This window comes from Poecilia formosa, unplaced genomic scaffold, assembly GCF_000485575.1.
Source record: "Poecilia formosa unplaced genomic scaffold, Poecilia_formosa-5.1.2 Scaffold16, whole genome shotgun sequence".
Taxonomy (NCBI): domain Eukaryota; kingdom Metazoa; phylum Chordata; class Actinopteri; order Cyprinodontiformes; family Poeciliidae; genus Poecilia; species Poecilia formosa.
Window position 1 is genome coordinate 3595923 of NW_006799955.1, and position 17794 is coordinate 3613716.

The following is a 17794-nucleotide window of genomic DNA, read 5'->3' on the forward strand; positions in this document are numbered from 1 at the left end:
CATGTGCTCTATACATAAATGTAGTAGCTGTTAACGGAAAAACGTATGTATACGTAAACTTACTACTTTTATGTTTCACTTTTGTAATGCATCCGCACTTAATTAGAAATTGCAGTACTCTTTTGGCAAGACATTTTAATCTGACAATGTTTTTTTTTATTGCCTTGTTGAAAAGAAGCAAAAGGATATCAAGCAAAATACATTGACCAGTCACTCAACCTAATGTTCGATTTATAATAAAATATTTAAAATGTAAATGTTTTAGTGTTGCTAATTCATAATTAACAGTAATTGCTAATGTAATACATTGAAAATCTTCAAATTGAACATCATTGCATTTTTTGTGTCCTTGACAATATATCAAATGATACAATGTTGCTTTTGTTAGTGTATTTGGAAAAAACAGCTTAAACCCTTCATCTTATACAAACAGATTTTATTAAATCATATATTTTATCAAATCTAAATGTTATTTTATTTCTTGCAATAAACATGAAGATCACAGCTCACATGCTGTCACATCTGATTTTTTGGTGGTATCTGGTCTTATCTCTGTGATATAAATCCTTTTTTTTTTTTGGCATAATTATAGGCCACACCTTTTCTCTAAATTATTGATCACCACCAGCGTTGTCAATAGTTGGCTGCAAGGAAGAAGGAGCAAAGTCTAAAAGCTCTGCACTGCTGAGTGGTCATTTCTCTCCTATACAACAACACAGTTACATAATTTTTTTATTAATACCCACATAATGCATAATTACGACAACTGAGTGATCATTTCATTTTTTTATTGTAAAAGAACTATTATAGTTCTCATGTGACCATATTTTTGGATTTCTAAACGAAGCATCATTTGTTGGTAAAACCTGGAGATGAAAAAAGAAACTTGGGGTGACTGCAGTATTTAATATGACATAAAGTTAGTGTTTTTTTTGTTGTTGTTTTTTTCAAAGCAACATACAAATTAAGGAGAACTGAAGCTGCAGAACGTGAGAAGAGTTTGTTGTAAGCCCCAAACTTTGAATCTGTTGAAATGTTTGAATGTGAGAAGCTCAACCACGGGCGAGATTTAACAAAACGGATTTCAGTAAGAGGAGGTATATGGATGTGTTGTGTAACATAACAACTCCAACAGATGACAGCGTCAATATTTATTTTACTGATCTAAATTAACTGGAAAAGCACATTTGTTTTTGCAGCACCATCCATTATGCAAACAAATTTTAACAGTGATGGTTGTGATTGTTGTTAATAAGCCTTAAATGACTTTCCTCTTTAAAACAGTTCACCAATAAAGTCCCTAGAAGACATTTTATTCTCCCGAAGGAGACAAAATGACACCGCAAGGTTTAATGATGTACTATTAGAAATTCACTCATGATCATAATCAATGGCCTCCCGGTCATTACTCCCATTTTACAGTGCTCATTGATAAGGAGGAATATATGGTTATCGAGACGATATTTTTTGCTGTCAAAACAGGTTAGCAAAGATTAATGTTTTGATCAAACTTTAGCCTAATAAATTGCAAGTGTATTAGACTAAACCTTGCGTTTTTCATCAATTTTTGCTTTAAATTTGCAGTCTGGTTGATATAATTGTTAACATGACCCTTATCAGTCTAATTGAAGTGAAGATAATGGGAAAACGGAGGCATAGGTCAACCTGGTAATGCGATAAAAAATCTTTGTAAGAGCCTCAGTGTTGCTGGTGGCTTGAGGAAGACGTCCAGGTAAGGTGCATTTTTACTTTCCAACTGCACAGTCATCTCAGTTGCTTGCTAAGGAAAAAAATATTAAGTTGGTTTTCTTTTAATAAAGCTTACAAATAATATTGCCATTAAACCACATAGAGTAGTGAGTTACTAATTACAAAATTTGTACAAATGTTACATCCATCCACTGACCTAAGTGAAACACGATTTTTCCAGTAAAAACATGAACAATCTGAGCTTTATTTTTATATTCATTTTTAAATGAATAAATCATGTTTCTCCGTTGTTTTTTTTAAATGTTTTTATTTCTATTTCAGGTTAACACGGTGCTGAATAAGACTGTGTTGGCTAACATGAAGAAATCTAAGCAACATGATCTATCTGATGCTGACAATACAGGCAAGAAATTTGATTTTAATTTTCTTATTTTATATATTTTTTAAATCTGATAACTTTTTTTTAACTTAACACTGTCTTTTTTTTTCAGGAGGCAATCAGATCAGGTAAGTTTATGATGAGACGCTTTTGTCATCTTTAAGATCACAAATTAAAAGTAAATACTTATATTATTTCAAGATTTACCTAAGTGGATTGAGAAAGACATTTGTGTTTTATTTTTCAGAGATGACAAGGAAAAGGAAAAAACACTAAGCGTTGGATACTTTCAGCTGGTAGTTATCTTCTTTTGTTAAATTATTTCCTATATCTCCTGGCTTTTGATATCAGTTTATTTGTCATAAAATTAATTAATTAAGTGTTTTAAGACACTGTTACTGTTTTTTTTCTTTTGCATCTTGCGGTCATTGGATTCCTCTGGCTTTCTCCTACAGTCCAAAAAACGTGACTGTTAGGTTAATTGATTACTCTAAATTGCCATTAGGTGTGTGTGTGTGTGTGTGTGTGTGCATGCATGGTTGTTTACCCTGTATGTTTTTGTGTTACCTTGTGATGAACTGGTGATCTGTCTAGGGTGTATCCCGCCCTGGACTTAGTCATTGCTTAAGATAGGTACCCGCCTCCTACACCTCTGCAAGGACTGTAAGGCATAGATAATGGACGGGGGGATGTTTTTATCCCTAAACCTGGTATTAGTGTATAGTCTGTTAAATGCTTTGTCATCCTGAGCTAGGATGACATCCTTGTCATCCTCAGCGCTTTGGTCAAATTGTTTAGCAACATTGCACCAGTCCCATCGTGCCCCAGTTTGTTCCAGCAAAGCTTCATGAGCTTTGGTGGATCCTGGATTGTTTGTGAACTCTGTAACCACATTTGTTTCATCTGAGGGGAACAGTTTGGGTCAGATGGTTGAAGTTTTGGATACAGCTGGGGGTTCCAGCAGGACAATGCTCCTTAACACATAAAAGTTTGTGCACCCAATGCTTGTTTGTAAAATTATTGTAATATTTTTTTATATAATTATTTCAACAAAAGGGTTGTTTAATTGCATATTTAAAATGCCAGACTGATGTATAACGAGTGTATAGAATGACTTGACCCTAAAGCTCTTTGTCTTGCTTAACACGCTACAAAAACTCTCCTAACTCAGGATGACAAAGCATTTAATAGTTGCTGCTTTTATTTCAAAACATAAAATCAATATGATGACACTGTGAAATGTCTGCTAAAACATATATCAGTGTAAGTGCAGAATGCGCACCCACTACTGGTCCGGGGTCCGTTTAAGTTTTCAGGTCCTGAAAGAACCCATGTTGCTCTCAGCTCATCTACATTGTTGGTTCTGATGTTCTTCAGCTTTGCTTTAAAATTTTAATTGACTATCTTTGAGGTTCAGGTCAGTTTTTGTGGCCAGTGAAGCACAATGGTCATTTAACCTGATATTGGTAGTTTTTGCCCTGGGCAGGTGCCAAGTTGTATTGGAAAGTAATATTTGCATGTCCATTAAATATATGTTTTATTCCCATTATTGTATAAAAAAAGGCACTTGTATATAAACATATATTCCTTATAGACAACCGTTTATGACAGAACAACACTTCTTTTCTCTGCTTAAAGTTTCGATTTGCCACCTGGAGAGACAAACTGATGATGGTGGTGGGAAGCCTGTGTGCCCTGATCCATGGCTCAGCTTCGCCCCTCATGCTCCTGGTGTACGGCATGATGACCAACACTTTTGTGGCTTATGAGTTGGAAGTCCAAGAGCTCAAAGACCCAAACAAGGAGTGCATAAACAACACCATTCATTGGACCAATGGCTCCATTTATGAAACAACTGAAAATACCACGGTTTCTTGTGGGTAAGTCAGGAGTGTACCGCCGAGGTGATTAATTATTGATTGTTGCTTTCATTTCTCTGTCTTCACAGGGTGAATATCGAAGCACAGATGACCATGTTTGCATATTATTACATTGGCATCGGGTTAGGTGTTCTGATTGTTAGTTACTTTCAGGTTTGTTTAAACATTTAGCTTTAAGTTGAAAATCTTCTGAGCACAAATGCACCGTAGATGAAAGAAAATGAAATACCTTTGATTTTGTGTTTTAGATTGTCTTCTGGGTGTCAGCAGCTGCAAGACAAACTCACAAAATCAGAAAAACTTATTTCAGGAAAGTTATGCAAATGGAAATCGGATGGTTTGACTGCAACTCTGTCGGGGAACTGAACACAAGGATTTCTGAGTAAGTCTTCAGGTAAAATTAAAAAAAAAAACTGTCACTGTTGCAAAAATAATTGCATCTGATACATTGCTTTTTCTTCTACCCTCTCTCTCCTCATAGTGATATCAACAAGATCAACAATGCCATTGCCGATCAGGTGTCCATTTTCATCGAAAGGATCTCAACATTTGTGTTTGGCTTCATGGTTGGATTCATTGGCGGGTGGAAGCTGACTTTGGTTGTCATAGCAGTCAGCCCTCTGATTGGCATAGCTGCTGGACTCATGGCCATGGTAGTAAAATGACTATGCTTTACAACCAGCAAATAGATGACAGTTTTTAATTTTTTCTGAGAGTTTGTGTCCTCTACAACTTAAGGCTGTGGCCAGACTAACCGGAAGAGAGCTGACGGCCTACGCAAAGGCAGGAGCAGTGGCAGACGAGGTCCTGTCATCCATCAGGACGGTTGCAGCGTTTGGAGGGGAGGAAAAGGAAGCTGAAAGGTAATTTTGTTAAATTGTATGAATGATAAAACAATTATTTTCCTACTGCATTTAGATATGTATTTTGTTCACCTATACTTGTACTTTAATGATTTGTTGTATTTAACAAAAATAATACATTTGATCTTTTTGCAGGGGTCATTGGGTTAAGCGTTTGATTTTAATCTGTGAAACACTTTTTCTTGATGCTGTTAGTGTGAACGGTGCAACATAAATACAGTTTGATTGATTAATTGTTGTGTGACAGGTATGACAGAAACCTCATTGAAGCTCAGAACTGGGGTGTAAAAAAAGGCTCAATTATAGGAGTGTTTCAAGGATACCTGTGGTGCATCATCTTCCTGTGCTATGCCTTGGCCTTTTGGTACGGGTCTAAACTAGTCATTGACACCAAGGAACTGACTCCAGGGAGCCTAATTCAGGTAATCGGAGCTAAGCACAACATATATTTTATGTTGAGTAGGTTTTTTTTATTATTATTATTTACAGAAATATTACATATAAAATCTAATATTATGTTTTTGTCATAAATGAGACACTGAGCATCTTTAAAAGCATTTAGGATGCTGAAGTTCACATAATATTTCATCTATAAATAGAATGTACTTCTACAATGAATAATAGGTGTTTTTGAAAAAAAAAAAAACAGTACAATTTCTGATAAAGTTACTAATTAATTCTCTCATTGTTTTTTGTAACTGATTATTAATGTGTTTATTTTCTTATTTCACATGAAACAGCAAGTTAATTTGAACATTTAAAAATTACTTAAACTACATTGCCTTTGGTTCTCCTGTTTATTTCCTTTTTATTATGAAATAAGGAACATAAAGACTGAATATATATTGTTTAAAAAAGTGATTCACACAGATTGGGTTTTCAAATAAATAATTTATTACACATTTCTATACATAAATTTGATAAAATATATTTTTACCTTTTCTAATAAAATGCCTGAAACAATATGAAATATTCTTGACAGATAAAATTTGCATGTTCTTTAAAAAAAAATATTGATTGATCTCTCGCAAATATCAGAGTGAAATACTCTAAAACATGAATGTGTCTGACAACAACACATATTTCAGCTTCTTGTGCAACAGTGTACTTCTGCTTCAATGTTTGGTTTCCCTGTCGTATGTCAGGTTTTCTTTGGAGTGCTGATGGCAGCTATGAACCTTGGCCAGGCCTCACCATGTCTGGAGGCCTTTGCTTCTGGTCGGGCAGCAGCAAAAAATATTTTTGAAACAATTGATCGGGTAATGTAACATGTTCTCAGAGGAAATAAAGTTTGGGCAGAGCTGAAACACAATGGCATAAAATAATATGTTTCCACTTTCACAGGAACCAGAAATTAATTGTTTCTCAGACGATGGACATAAATTAGACAAAGTCAAGGGTGACCTGGAGTTCCACAACATCACCTTCTTCTATCCATCTCGACCTGACGTTAAGGTAACGCAACTTGCCCATTGTCTATCCTGCTCTCGCTTTGGTCTTAGCAAAGCTTGTGAAATTCCAACTGCTTACTCAGATTTTAGATAACCTGAGTATGCAGATTAAGGCGGGAGAAACGACTGCTTTTGTTGGACCGAGTGGATCTGGAAAGAGCACCACAATTCAACTCATTCAAAGATTTTATGATCCACAGGAAGGAATGGTAACAATCTATCTGCACGGCTAACACACATATAAAACTAAAGGCTTCATAATCATCTTTAATTGTAACTCCCATTCCCAGGTGTCTTTGGATGGCCATGATATTCGCACATTAAACATCCAGTGGCTCCGTTCTCTCATTGGTATTGTGGAGCAGGAACCAGTGCTGTTTGCCACAACTATTGCTGAAAATATACGCTATGGCCGGCCTGGGGTAACCACGGAAGAAATCATCCAAGCAGCAAAAGAGGCCAATGCTTACAACTTTATTATGGCTCTCCCACAGGTACAGCTCTGGGTAACAATGCAGTGTACATGCTGGTATTGGATTTTGCATGATTAAAAAAAACAACAACAACAACTAAAATACAATTTTGGATTCATTACACAGAAGTTTGACACACTAGTGGGTGAAGGTGGAGGCCAGATGAGTGGAGGACAGAAGCAGAGGATTGCAATAGCTCGAGCTCTCATCAGAAACCCTAGGATCCTGCTGCTGGACATGGCCACATCAGCCCTTGATAATGAGAGTGAAGCTGTAGTCCAAGAAGCTCTAGATAATGTTAGTTCGCTCACAAGTACACTTTAAGGAAAATCCAACATTTCAACTTGCTCTGGGGAGTAACAGCCAGATTTTCCTGCAGGTACGTGCAGGAAGGACAACCATCTCCATCGCCCACCGTCTGTCCACAATCAGAAATGCAGATGTGATTGTTGGATTTGAACACGGATGTGCTGTGGAGAGAGGAACGCACAGCGAGTTACTAGAAAAGCAAGGCGTCTACTTCACTCTTGTGACCCTGCAGAATCAAGGTTCATCCAACACAGCTAATGGTAAGACATATGAGGGATATGACTGCAAATAAGACTAGAAAGTATCTATTTGTAAAGGTTTGTCAGCTTTTTGATCATTAAAATGTCCCAAATTAGTGTTAAAGTCTAGAGCAGACTAAAAGTTTTATATAAAAAGTGCAGGTTTAAAGATTAGTTAAATTAAGGATGAGCATACTTTGATTCATTCAAATGATTTTGTTACTATTTAATCCAAAAATATGAAAAAGAATATATTTTTTAAATTTTATTAAGTCATTTTTTTTATGCCAACCCTATAATCGAAGTTGCCTTTATGTCTAGTGTTAGCAAAACTGCAGATAACAAGAAAATATGAGAAAAACATAGTCCAATACTGTATCTGTGAGAAAAAGGTCCAGTGAAGCTCCAGGATGGATGGACTGATGGACTGTTGGACACAAATGTTGTGAACCACAATGAACAGCGGGATTATTCATTATGAAAACAGGGAGTGGGCAGGTTGCGAAAACAAACCACAGAAAAGCAACCACCTAAGAAGGAGAGTTGTCAAAACATGACTGAACTTGAACAGAACAGAAAACTTTGCTCTTTTAAGGGCAGGACATACATGAAAAAGAAGGATTACTACAAAGTCTGAGAGTCAAAGTAGTTTTACCTTTAATTAGCACTATAGTTAGCACACTGGGTTGTATGTAATTGGATCTGTCTGCATGATTTGGATTGCATTGAAATACATTTGACTGACGTGAACTGATTTGAGACCAAAGAACTGAACATGAATTCAACCTCATTGTCTGTTCAATGCCTTGAAGGTGACAATAAATGTATGTAATTAGAGCTACATTAGGACAGTAGAACTGAACTGAACTGAATTTACTTCAGGTGAACAAATCGTACTATGCATACACATTGGGAGTAAACGCCTGCAGGTACAGGGCAAGGTAATGATGACAAACCATCTCAGTGTAGGCAAGAAGTGAAACCAGCAAAACAAAACAAACAAAGCAAAGATTGTCATTGTGAATCAGCAGACTGCATAATGACTGAGCAGCAGGAATTGTCTTATCACTTTCATCCTACATGTTGTTTTCCTTTTCTTTTGTTGTTTGATATTTACTGATGAGCCCATAAATAGCCACTGATTCATTTTTACAGCTGGATGTAAAATAAACATTTTTGCATAGACAATAGTGACAACATTACTCAAAAATGTCCTTTATTGCATTGTGTCCACTGTAAATGTAAATGTAAAATGCAAACACAGCATTACACACACTCGTGACAAAACAAGCAGCTCCTGTAGCAGGCAGCCTAAACACACCCCGGAGCCCTACCTTATGCTGAGCAGGATTTTAGTTTTTCTGTCTTAACTCTCCCAACCTAAAACCCATCAGAGAACGGTGGATGGACCCAGAAGTAGGTGCACGTGTGAGAAGGCAAAAGAATCTCACAGAACTAGATGCGCCCTGCACAAAGAGTAAACAAACCACAATGGAAAAACTCAGCTGGCACGACAGACCGTGTTGACTAATGGGAGTCAACATGTTTTAAGATCATTTTCCTTGTTTGCTTTGTGAACATGTATAGCAGGAAGCTACAAATCATGCCACTGGTAGCTATGAAAAAGAGGTAATCCAATACTCTGGCAGACTAGATATTTCAAACAGCAACTCAGGATAGTTAGCATCACAAACTTTATGACTGTGTTGCTTCGTTTTTTTCAATACAAGGTTAGGCGAAAATCTTCCATTAAGCACACATGTCATTCATGCTTTTGGTTTAGGTGGCTGGAAACTTTCAGAGTTGTTATGAAACTTCTTTGATCATTCTTGTTGCAGAAGTCATTACTGAGCCAAATGAGGATGAATTTGATCTAAAAGTGGGGAATTCCAGACATGGAAGTTGTAGATCTACCAAAAGGTAATATAGATTGTACACTTAAAACATGAGAATAGCACTAGATTATCAACAAATAATTGATCTTCTCAACCTCAACCAGCAGGAGGTCTGTACGCCTGCGATCTCGGAGCCAACTGTCAAGTGACTTTGTCCCAGACGCATTGTCCGGAAGCTTCATGATCCCTTCGGATCTCCAGATAACATCTAAAGATGTAACCCCTCCATTTGTGATTAAGAACTTGCAAAATCTATGGCTAGAATCGCTTTCAGACAGATTTGTCAACAGGTGACTGAGGATGACCCTGAAGAAAACGAAGAGTCAGCTCCAGTTGCACGCATCCTGAAGTACAACCAACCAGAATGGCCATACATGCTGTTGGGATCACTGGGAGCTGCAGTCAATGGCTCAGTCAACCCCGTCTATGCGGTCCTGTTCAGCCAGATTCTCGGGGTAAGAACTCCTCCCGTGATGACTGTACAATCATGTTCTTCGTTACAAGTTGAGCTGGTTGGATTGGTTATTGTAAACATATTGTTTAGTAAAGCATTTCTTTTTTAGATTTTCTAATTCTGTGCTTTTTTTTTTCAGACTTTTGCCATTCAGGATTTAAATCAGCAGCGGAAAGAGATCAACGGGATCTGCATTCTGTTTTGCATTGTGGCTGTGATCAGTTTCTTTTCACAGTTTCTGCAGGTTATCTCCCTTTCTCTTAAGAATTATACAAATTGTCATAACGTGTTTAGAAAAATGTGCACACATATAGAATCTGAGCTGAGGCTAGTTGTTAGAAAATAAAAAAATTTGTGGATTTTTGGCAAACTCTACAAATTTAAATACAAACTCGAAAAACATACATGTATGCTCGTTGTACAACAAATATTGCCCATAATTTTTAGGTTGGAAAATTTAGAAGTAAAAATGTGAGAAGAAACAAAATTATTCATTTTAATATTTAAGGCTCATCTAATTGCATAAAATTGGCATTTTAATATACGTTCCCTTTTGAGAGAAACTGTCCTCAAAGCAATCCATCCATCCATCCATGCATTAAACAATCTGCATATGTCACAAAACAAAGATATTCTTGAAACAATTCCTTAAAGTCTTGCATTGAAACAGAGTAGATAAAAAAACATAAACTTTACAAACACTGGCTCATATTTGTTTATTCAGGGATATGCTTTTGCTAAGTCTGGAGAGCTGCTGACCCGCCGTCTGAGAAAAGTGGGCTTCCAGGCCATGCTGAGACAGGAAATTGGCTGGTTTGATGATCCCAGGAACAGTCCTGGGGCTTTGACTACGAGACTGGCCACAGATGCATCCATGGTGCAAGGGGTAAGTTTTTGTTTTCAGGGTTTATCTTACTTATTGGTGTGTTCTTTGAGGATGGTGATTATAGTAATGGCTAAAATGATTTCTGCAGGCAACAGGTTCCCAGATTGGCATGATCGTGAACTCACTGACCAACATTGGAGCCTCGTTCATCATTGCCTTCTACTTCAGTTGGAAGTTAACATTAGTTATCATGTGCTTCCTGCCTCTTATTGGACTGTCTGGTATGTTCCAAGCCAAAATGCTGACAGGATTTGCAAACGAAGACAAAAAATCTATGGAAGCGGCAGGTCAGGTAAGCTGCTGCTCCTTCCCACTACCAAACCAGGTCATTCATTACTGAGCTGATATTTTGCTGTGAGTTTGAGAGCTACAAATAGTGTTTGTCCTACAGGTATCCAGTGAGGCTCTTGGAAACATCAGAACCATTGCCGGTTTAGCCAAAGAGCGCTCATTTGTGGAGTCGTATGAGCAAAAACTGGAGCTGCCTTATAAATCTGCCAAGAAGAGAGCCAACATCTATGGCCTATGTTTCGGTTTTGCACAGTGTGTCATCTTCATGGCATATGCTGCTTCTTTTAGATATGGAGGTTACCTGGTCAGAGTTGAAGGGTTACCCTACATGCTGGTGTTTAGGTTGGTAAGACTCACAGTAATTAAAAAAATATTTATTTTAATATCATCCTTATGTTGATTCTGCACTCTTGCAATCTGTCCCTAGAGTGATTTCAGCCGTTGTGATCAGTGGGACAGCACTGGGTAGAGCTTCCTCCTTCACTCCAGATTACGCCAAAGCCAAAATTGCTGCTGCTCAGTTCTTTCGACTGTTGGACAGGGTTCCTAAAATCAGTATCAACCACACAGATGGAAAGAAATGGGTCAGTGGGTTTCAAATCTTTAAATACATTTTTTGCATTTTTATGATTGTGTATTTTAAAAAGGACCTTATCCATTTATAGGAGATGTTCAAAGGAAAAATTGAGTTTCTTAATTGCAAGTTTACCTATCCAACAAGACCAGACATTCAAGTGCTGAGTGGCCTGGTTGTTTCGGTGAAGCCTGGGCAGACTTTGGCTTTTGTTGGGAGCAGTGGCTGTGGGAAAAGCACCAGCGTCCAGTTACTGGAAAGGTTTTACGACCCAGATGAGGGACAGGTGGTACGTGTTGGTCAATTTACATATTAACAGCACCAAATACTTAAAAAAAAAAAAAAAACAAACATTCAGTTTGGTTAAACTGTGCTATTATTACTTACAGTTAATTGATGATCACCCATCCCATACCGTCAATGTTCCCTTCCTGAGGTCTCAGATTGGCATAGTGTCACAGGAACCAGTTTTATTTGACTGCAGCATAGCAGAGAACATCCAATATGGAGATAACACTCGGACTGTTGCCATGGAGGAGGTTGTGGAGGCTGCCAAGAAGGCCCATCTTCATGACTTTGTGATGGGTCTACCAAATGTGAGTGGAAATGCCTTATTTTAATAATGACATTTTAAAATAACTTCTGTGGTTATCATGTTATGTTCACTTAGTGAATAAACTGAACAAAAAACGTAGTCATGTCCTGGTTAATGCTAGTTTGGTATGATGAAGATTGTAATGTTAAATCTTAATTTGAGTGTTAAAATGTTTTTTTTTTCTTCTTCTTCTTCTTAAGTCAGTCAGGAACTGGAAAGAGTAGTCATCTATCAGGTGGAAAGTTAAGGGTTTGACTCCAGCTTTCTGCCCTTCCACATGTTGATGTGATCCTAAGCATTTAACCTCAATTTGCCCATCAATCTGTTTATGAGGGCATGCATGTGTTTATTAGTGAAACTTGGTGATTGGGTGTCTAGTACCAAGCAGGATGATTAGAAACATTTTGTATAAATTCATCCCATAATATTCTAATAAACTTTTTATTTGATTACACAATGCTGTTGGTTATATGAAAACAAATAATCTCTTTTCAAAAAAGCGAGTTGCCTACAAATTTGATTATATTATGCATAATGTTTACTTAGGTGGCTTTATCGTCTTTATTGTGATGCAACATGTCCTTTTAGCTCAACTTTATTCTATTTTGTGTTGGCCTGTCACATAAATCAGAATAAATTACATTGAAGTCTGGAGCTAAAATGTCACAAAATATAAATGAGTTTAAAGGGTATTTCAACATAATGATGTGTTATGGAGAACAAATGGTAACCATGTTAATTTTTTTCATTTTCTTTACCACTGGAACACACTGGTAGAAATATGAGACTCAGGTTGGTGCCCAGGGTTCACAGTTGTCAAGGGGACAGAAGCAACGCATTGCTATCGCCAGAGCCATTGTCCGAAACCCCAAAATTCTGCTGCTAGATGAGGCGACTTCTGCTCTGGACACAGAGAGTGAACAGGTGAAATAAATAAATAATAATAATAAAAAAAAAGACTTAACTTCATTAACGCAAGAGATTCAGCTGAACAAAGTACATTTTCTTTTACGTGCATTAAAAATGCCCTTGCATGAAACCCCAAGAGTATTTTGTCTTGATAGAGCTTTGTTTATCTGCAGACTGTTCAGTCTGCACTAGATGAAGCAAGAAAAGGACGGACCTGCATTGTCATTGCTCACCGGCTCTCCACCATCCAGAATGCAGACATCATAGCGGTAATGTCCCAAGGAGTGGTCATCGAACAAGGCACGCATGATAAACTCATGGCTAAGAAGGGAGCATATTACAAACTGGTCACAACAGGAGCTCCGATCAGCTAATCACTTGGAGCAACAAACAGTATTAAGAATCTTTGATAAAATAAATCAGTACATCACCATGAATTCAGTGGTGCTGTGGTGAATGCATGTTTAAAACCAGAAGGTAATAATTTGAAATTGAGTTTTTTTGTGTGTCTAAAAAATGTATATTTATACACTTTCATATCATTAAAAGATACAAAATAGCTTCATTGCAAGCCGATGTTTAGCAAGGCTAAACAGTCTTTCAACAAATGCTTTCGATGTGCTCCCTGTTCCAATTTCAGGTATTATGGCATTATTTGTCTCCTAGAGAAAAGAACATAAGTAACCTGTTTTATTACAGAGTTCCTATCTTTGTTAAAACAAAGTTAAAAATTATATTAGTCATGTTAGCTTTTTGAGATTAAGACTTTATTGTATACAATATTTATGTTTATTGTTATATTATATAAATTGAGGGATTAAACAAAACTACACCTGTATCTGACTATTTGTGTCTTCTTTAGCTCTAGTTGAGGTTTTAAAATAGTCTTTGTATAGTTAAACATAATTCTAAACTATAGAAAATAAAACATTTGATTTTGAACTTTAAAAATCTGCAACTCACATAATATTCCAAATTTTTAAGATTTGCCTTTTTAAAATGTTTTTTTTTTTTTCCCCCCCTCTCTTTCCTTTTTGTTTGTTTTAGTTCCTACATACCTTTCAGTACATTTTGACCAAATCATCTTTTGGTTGTAATGCCTATACATCAATGTTTACTTTATTATCATCAGTACTATTTTAATTTTCATCGTAGTTAAGCTGTGACTACAGCTAGCCTCATCTTTGTGACTGCTTTGGGCCCCTGCTCCCTTGGATTCCCTCAGACAACTTTAATTAGCACAGAGTTACAAATCACATAAAATCATTGCTATGAAGCTCAAAACTGAGCTGCTTCCACTGACCGTTCTTGAGCTGTTTCTAGAACTGAAATGGAGTTCACCTCTGGTAAATTGGACTTGACTTGAAAATGACACATCTGTTTATATAAGGTCCCACAGTTGACAGTACATGTCACAGGTTAAACACCAAGCATAAAATCACAGGAGTTGTTTGTAGACTATGTACTCTACAATGACATCCTGGACCCAGAAACCTGAAGTTTTATTTAAGCTTTGGCAAAGAGCCATCTCTCTCAAAGCAGAGGTGGGCCTCAGGTGCATCCGATGCTAAGCAACCAGAGACTGAGAAAAGATGAAATGGGTCTCTACTCAGGAGTCTAATTAATCCATATAATCTGGTTACATCAGAGACTCTGTTCTGCATCATTACTTTTAAATTGATTAATATCTGAATTTTCCCAGAGAAACTGCTAAGAGACACACAAGAGATTATATAATGCACCCTGAGCAGGATGCACACATTGGCAACGCAAACAGAGAGAATTATGTGAGTGATTCTGTTAATTTAACAAAGTCAAGGACTTGAAGAAGCATAAATGTTTGGTAATATGTTCCAAAGATAAACTTTATGGCATATTCACATTTTAAAATTGTATTTTTATAACCCCTTGACAAAATATTATGCTATCACCAATCTGCGTCTTATGTAAGAAGTGTTCATAAGAAATTTTGATTAATGCAGAGAAGGTTTTTCTGTTCAAAGTTAGAATGTTGTTTTTCAACAATTAACCAATTATTTATTTGATTCATGTTTTGAGCTAAACACAGACTTTCATAAATTGACAAACTCTGCTTCTGCTTCTAAAGAGTTTAAATCATCATGTTGTAGGGTTGTACATAAATCATTTTAATTATTGTAAATTAGATTAGCCTTCCTTTCAGTAGATGCAATACCAAGAACAAAGACATAACATAAACTTGAGAAATCTTTTCATTATGACTGGGATCACATGATACAAATATGTTATTTAAAATAAAAAATATAAAAATTTTCCCACATAAATTCCAGTTTCAGTGCTTCTGTGTGCGCAGTAACAGTCAATCATCATTTTCTGCAAATTATAACAAAAAGTATTGAGAACAAAGGTTGCAAAAAAAACCTGTCCTTTTATTTTCTAACAGAGTTTTCTCTCATCGTCTCTGATTAGCAAACAGACACAATAAGGTATGACAGCAACAACGCCAAAAGGAACTGAAGCACTTTTGCAAAATGACAGTATGTAAAACAAAGCCTCGCTGTGATTTGGCATCTTGATGAGGTCATACAGCTGCAGGAAGGTGAGATTTGCAGTCATGCATAAGAGTTTAAATACAGTATTGCAGCCGTTTTTTCCCTTACAGCTCTGAATGAACATCTCAGAGTTCACCGCAAGTCCTAGACCAAACAAGGCTCCCAGGTTCCTGCATAGTCCGGCAAAGGGTGTAGTGTCTAGATGGATCCAGTCTGGGTTTGCACACCACATCTTGGCTTTGGCGACCGACCATAAAGGATCAAAGTCCAGAAGCTTTAGGAGCAAGTAAAAACAAATAGCAAACGAGAGAAGAAAAACATTGACGAGGAGGTACCGTTTCAGGCTTGCATTATAGATCCAGGTAATGTGGTCAAAGGCTTCAGCAACAAGCATACCTAAACATTGTAGAGATTAGAAAAAGATTGTCATCTCAAATTTAAAGCACATTTGATACGTGTGACAACTGAGCAGAACGTACCGATGACAAGACCGAGAACAACTTGATGAGGGAAGTGAGTTGCAATGAAAACTCTGGAAATGCAAACACTTATCTGAATGACCCAGAAAGCTGTCCAGAGAATGGACCTGAACAGATGAAACCTGCAGAAAAAAAAAATAACATTAGACGTTCTGATATAAAACCCTGCTTCTGACTTTGTGAAAGCATCACATAAGTGTCCACCTTTGAAAGCTCCAGACAGAGGAGACACAAGAGGACCTGGTGAAGGCTAGAGCAGAAGTGACCATCAAATACCACACACATGATGAGCCCATAGCGTGACCAGATGGACTACCTGTAAAAACATAAATCAATGAAAGTGTTTTTTTGAACAACATTCTTAAACTCAATACAAATCTACTTACCAGGTCCTGTTTCACATGTAATGTGAAACTGATCCAGATGTGGCTTTGAGCTGTTCTGGAACAAGTGGGTCTCGTGAACCCACCAATAAGGTCTCTGTCCATACAGAATCCTGAGTAAGAAGATGTTTGATTTGAATTTCTAAGCTCACACTTTTAAAGATAAAATGCCATTTTCCGAGTAGACTTACCACTTGAAAATAAGATTGAACCAGTCTCCAACAACAGCCACCCATATCATCTTGGTGCCAACATTATGGCTGAGATGGAACCAGAGAGGGAAATAGACATAGAAAATATTACGAGGGTCACCCACTATTGACATGAAGCTGAGGAAGCTGTTGTATTCTCGGTAGTTGTTCTGCAGATGCTGTATAATTAGGACACCTGATGTATGAATAAAATCCATCATGTTTCCTTTCTTCGAGCAGCTGGTTTCTTTTCAGCACCAGTCAAAGCAGCATCATGATGCCCTACCTCTCTTTGCCACTCTTTTATATTGCAAACTGGGCATCACAAATCATTCATCAAAGCCATGGAAACAAGAAGTAAGTACAAGTTGTCTGAGCTCATATGGAATATAATAATGTGTTCCCAAGTCATGAGAGGTCAGCGTTTTAAGACATGTTTAAAAGACTGTGTACAACATGACAGTGCCATTAGGATATTTCCCAGAACATAGCTTGTACAGATGTTAAATATTAGCCACTGCAAACACCAGGAGAGAGAGAGCACTCCCCGTAACCTTCTGCACCACTTCAGCCTGATTAGTACAGTCATTTTCAGTGACCATAGCAACAAAATGGGCTTCCCTTTAAAAAACAGAGCCCATCTGGCCTCCTCTGCTGAGGTTACTGGGTGCAATGATTCTCAGAGGGTTTCTGCACATCAGATTATAAAGTTAGATTTCTTAAAAATCCCAGTAAAATTTAGCACTAAGATGGAAACTTGGTGTCATTAGCCAACCATATTATAAGCAAGATCATATTTTTTTTCTCAATCTATTAGCCCCATGTATTGGACCTCTCAAAAAGCAATAGAATATCCATTGTTACCCCAACACCCCCTCCGTTTCCACCCTAAAACGCTTGTGTTGCCCCCAGATAAAATGACATCCTGAGTCATGAGCCATGATAAAAATAATAAAAACCCTTCACTGCTCATAGAGACAGAAAGTAACTGATTTTAGTTTCTTAGAACTCCCTTCTAGACCTCAAGCAGCTTCGATAATGGCACTTTTCACTCCTTCAGACTCATGGGATCTTGATGTCCACAACAAAATTCTAAATTTACTTTAATTTCAAAGAGTACTTTGAGACTCTGTCACTTTATCCTGGAACTCTATCTAGCCCTCTCCTATCAAATTACATTACATCTTAAATACTTTTAAAAGATTCTTGGAAATTATGGATGTTGTTAATCTTATTACTTGCAACAAACATGTTCTCCCTGAAAACTATAGTTTTTCCTCCCACAGAGCTGATTATGTCAGG

The 17794-nt window shown here is 37.1% G+C and overlaps 2 protein-coding genes across 2 annotated transcripts; one reads left to right on the plus strand and one right to left on the minus strand.

Moving 5' to 3' along the window:
- The first annotated feature begins 2327 nt into the window (after positions 1–2327).
- On the plus strand, positions 2328–13456 carry abcb11a (ATP-binding cassette, sub-family B (MDR/TAP), member 11a). The gene is made up of 25 exons (XM_016668687.1): positions 2328–2385; positions 3728–3969; positions 4038–4122; positions 4218–4351; positions 4451–4622; positions 4708–4832; positions 5080–5254; positions 5978–6091; positions 6177–6287; positions 6367–6492; positions 6574–6777; positions 6883–7053; positions 7136–7325; positions 9143–9224; positions 9304–9415; positions 9490–9654; positions 9793–9897; positions 10378–10539; positions 10628–10831; positions 10931–11172; positions 11258–11414; positions 11496–11693; positions 11794–12000; positions 12777–12923; positions 13082–13456. The coding sequence occupies exons 2-25, from the start codon at positions 3758–3760 to the stop codon at positions 13280–13282; spliced, it is 3801 nt and encodes a 1266-aa protein (XP_016524173.1). The 5' UTR covers positions 2328–2385; positions 3728–3757; the 3' UTR covers positions 13283–13456.
- Positions 13457–15295: 1839 nt separating this feature from the next.
- On the minus strand, positions 15296–17277 carry LOC103134400 (glucose-6-phosphatase 2). Its single transcript, XM_007546628.2, has 5 exons — positions 16493–17277; positions 16305–16414; positions 16123–16234; positions 15919–16040; positions 15296–15835 (listed from the first exon to the last, which is right to left on the minus strand). The coding sequence occupies exons 1-5, from the start codon at positions 16711–16713 to the stop codon at positions 15324–15326; spliced, it is 1077 nt and encodes a 358-aa protein (XP_007546690.2). The 5' UTR covers positions 16714–17277; the 3' UTR covers positions 15296–15323.
- Positions 17278–17794: the final 517 nt, after the last annotated feature.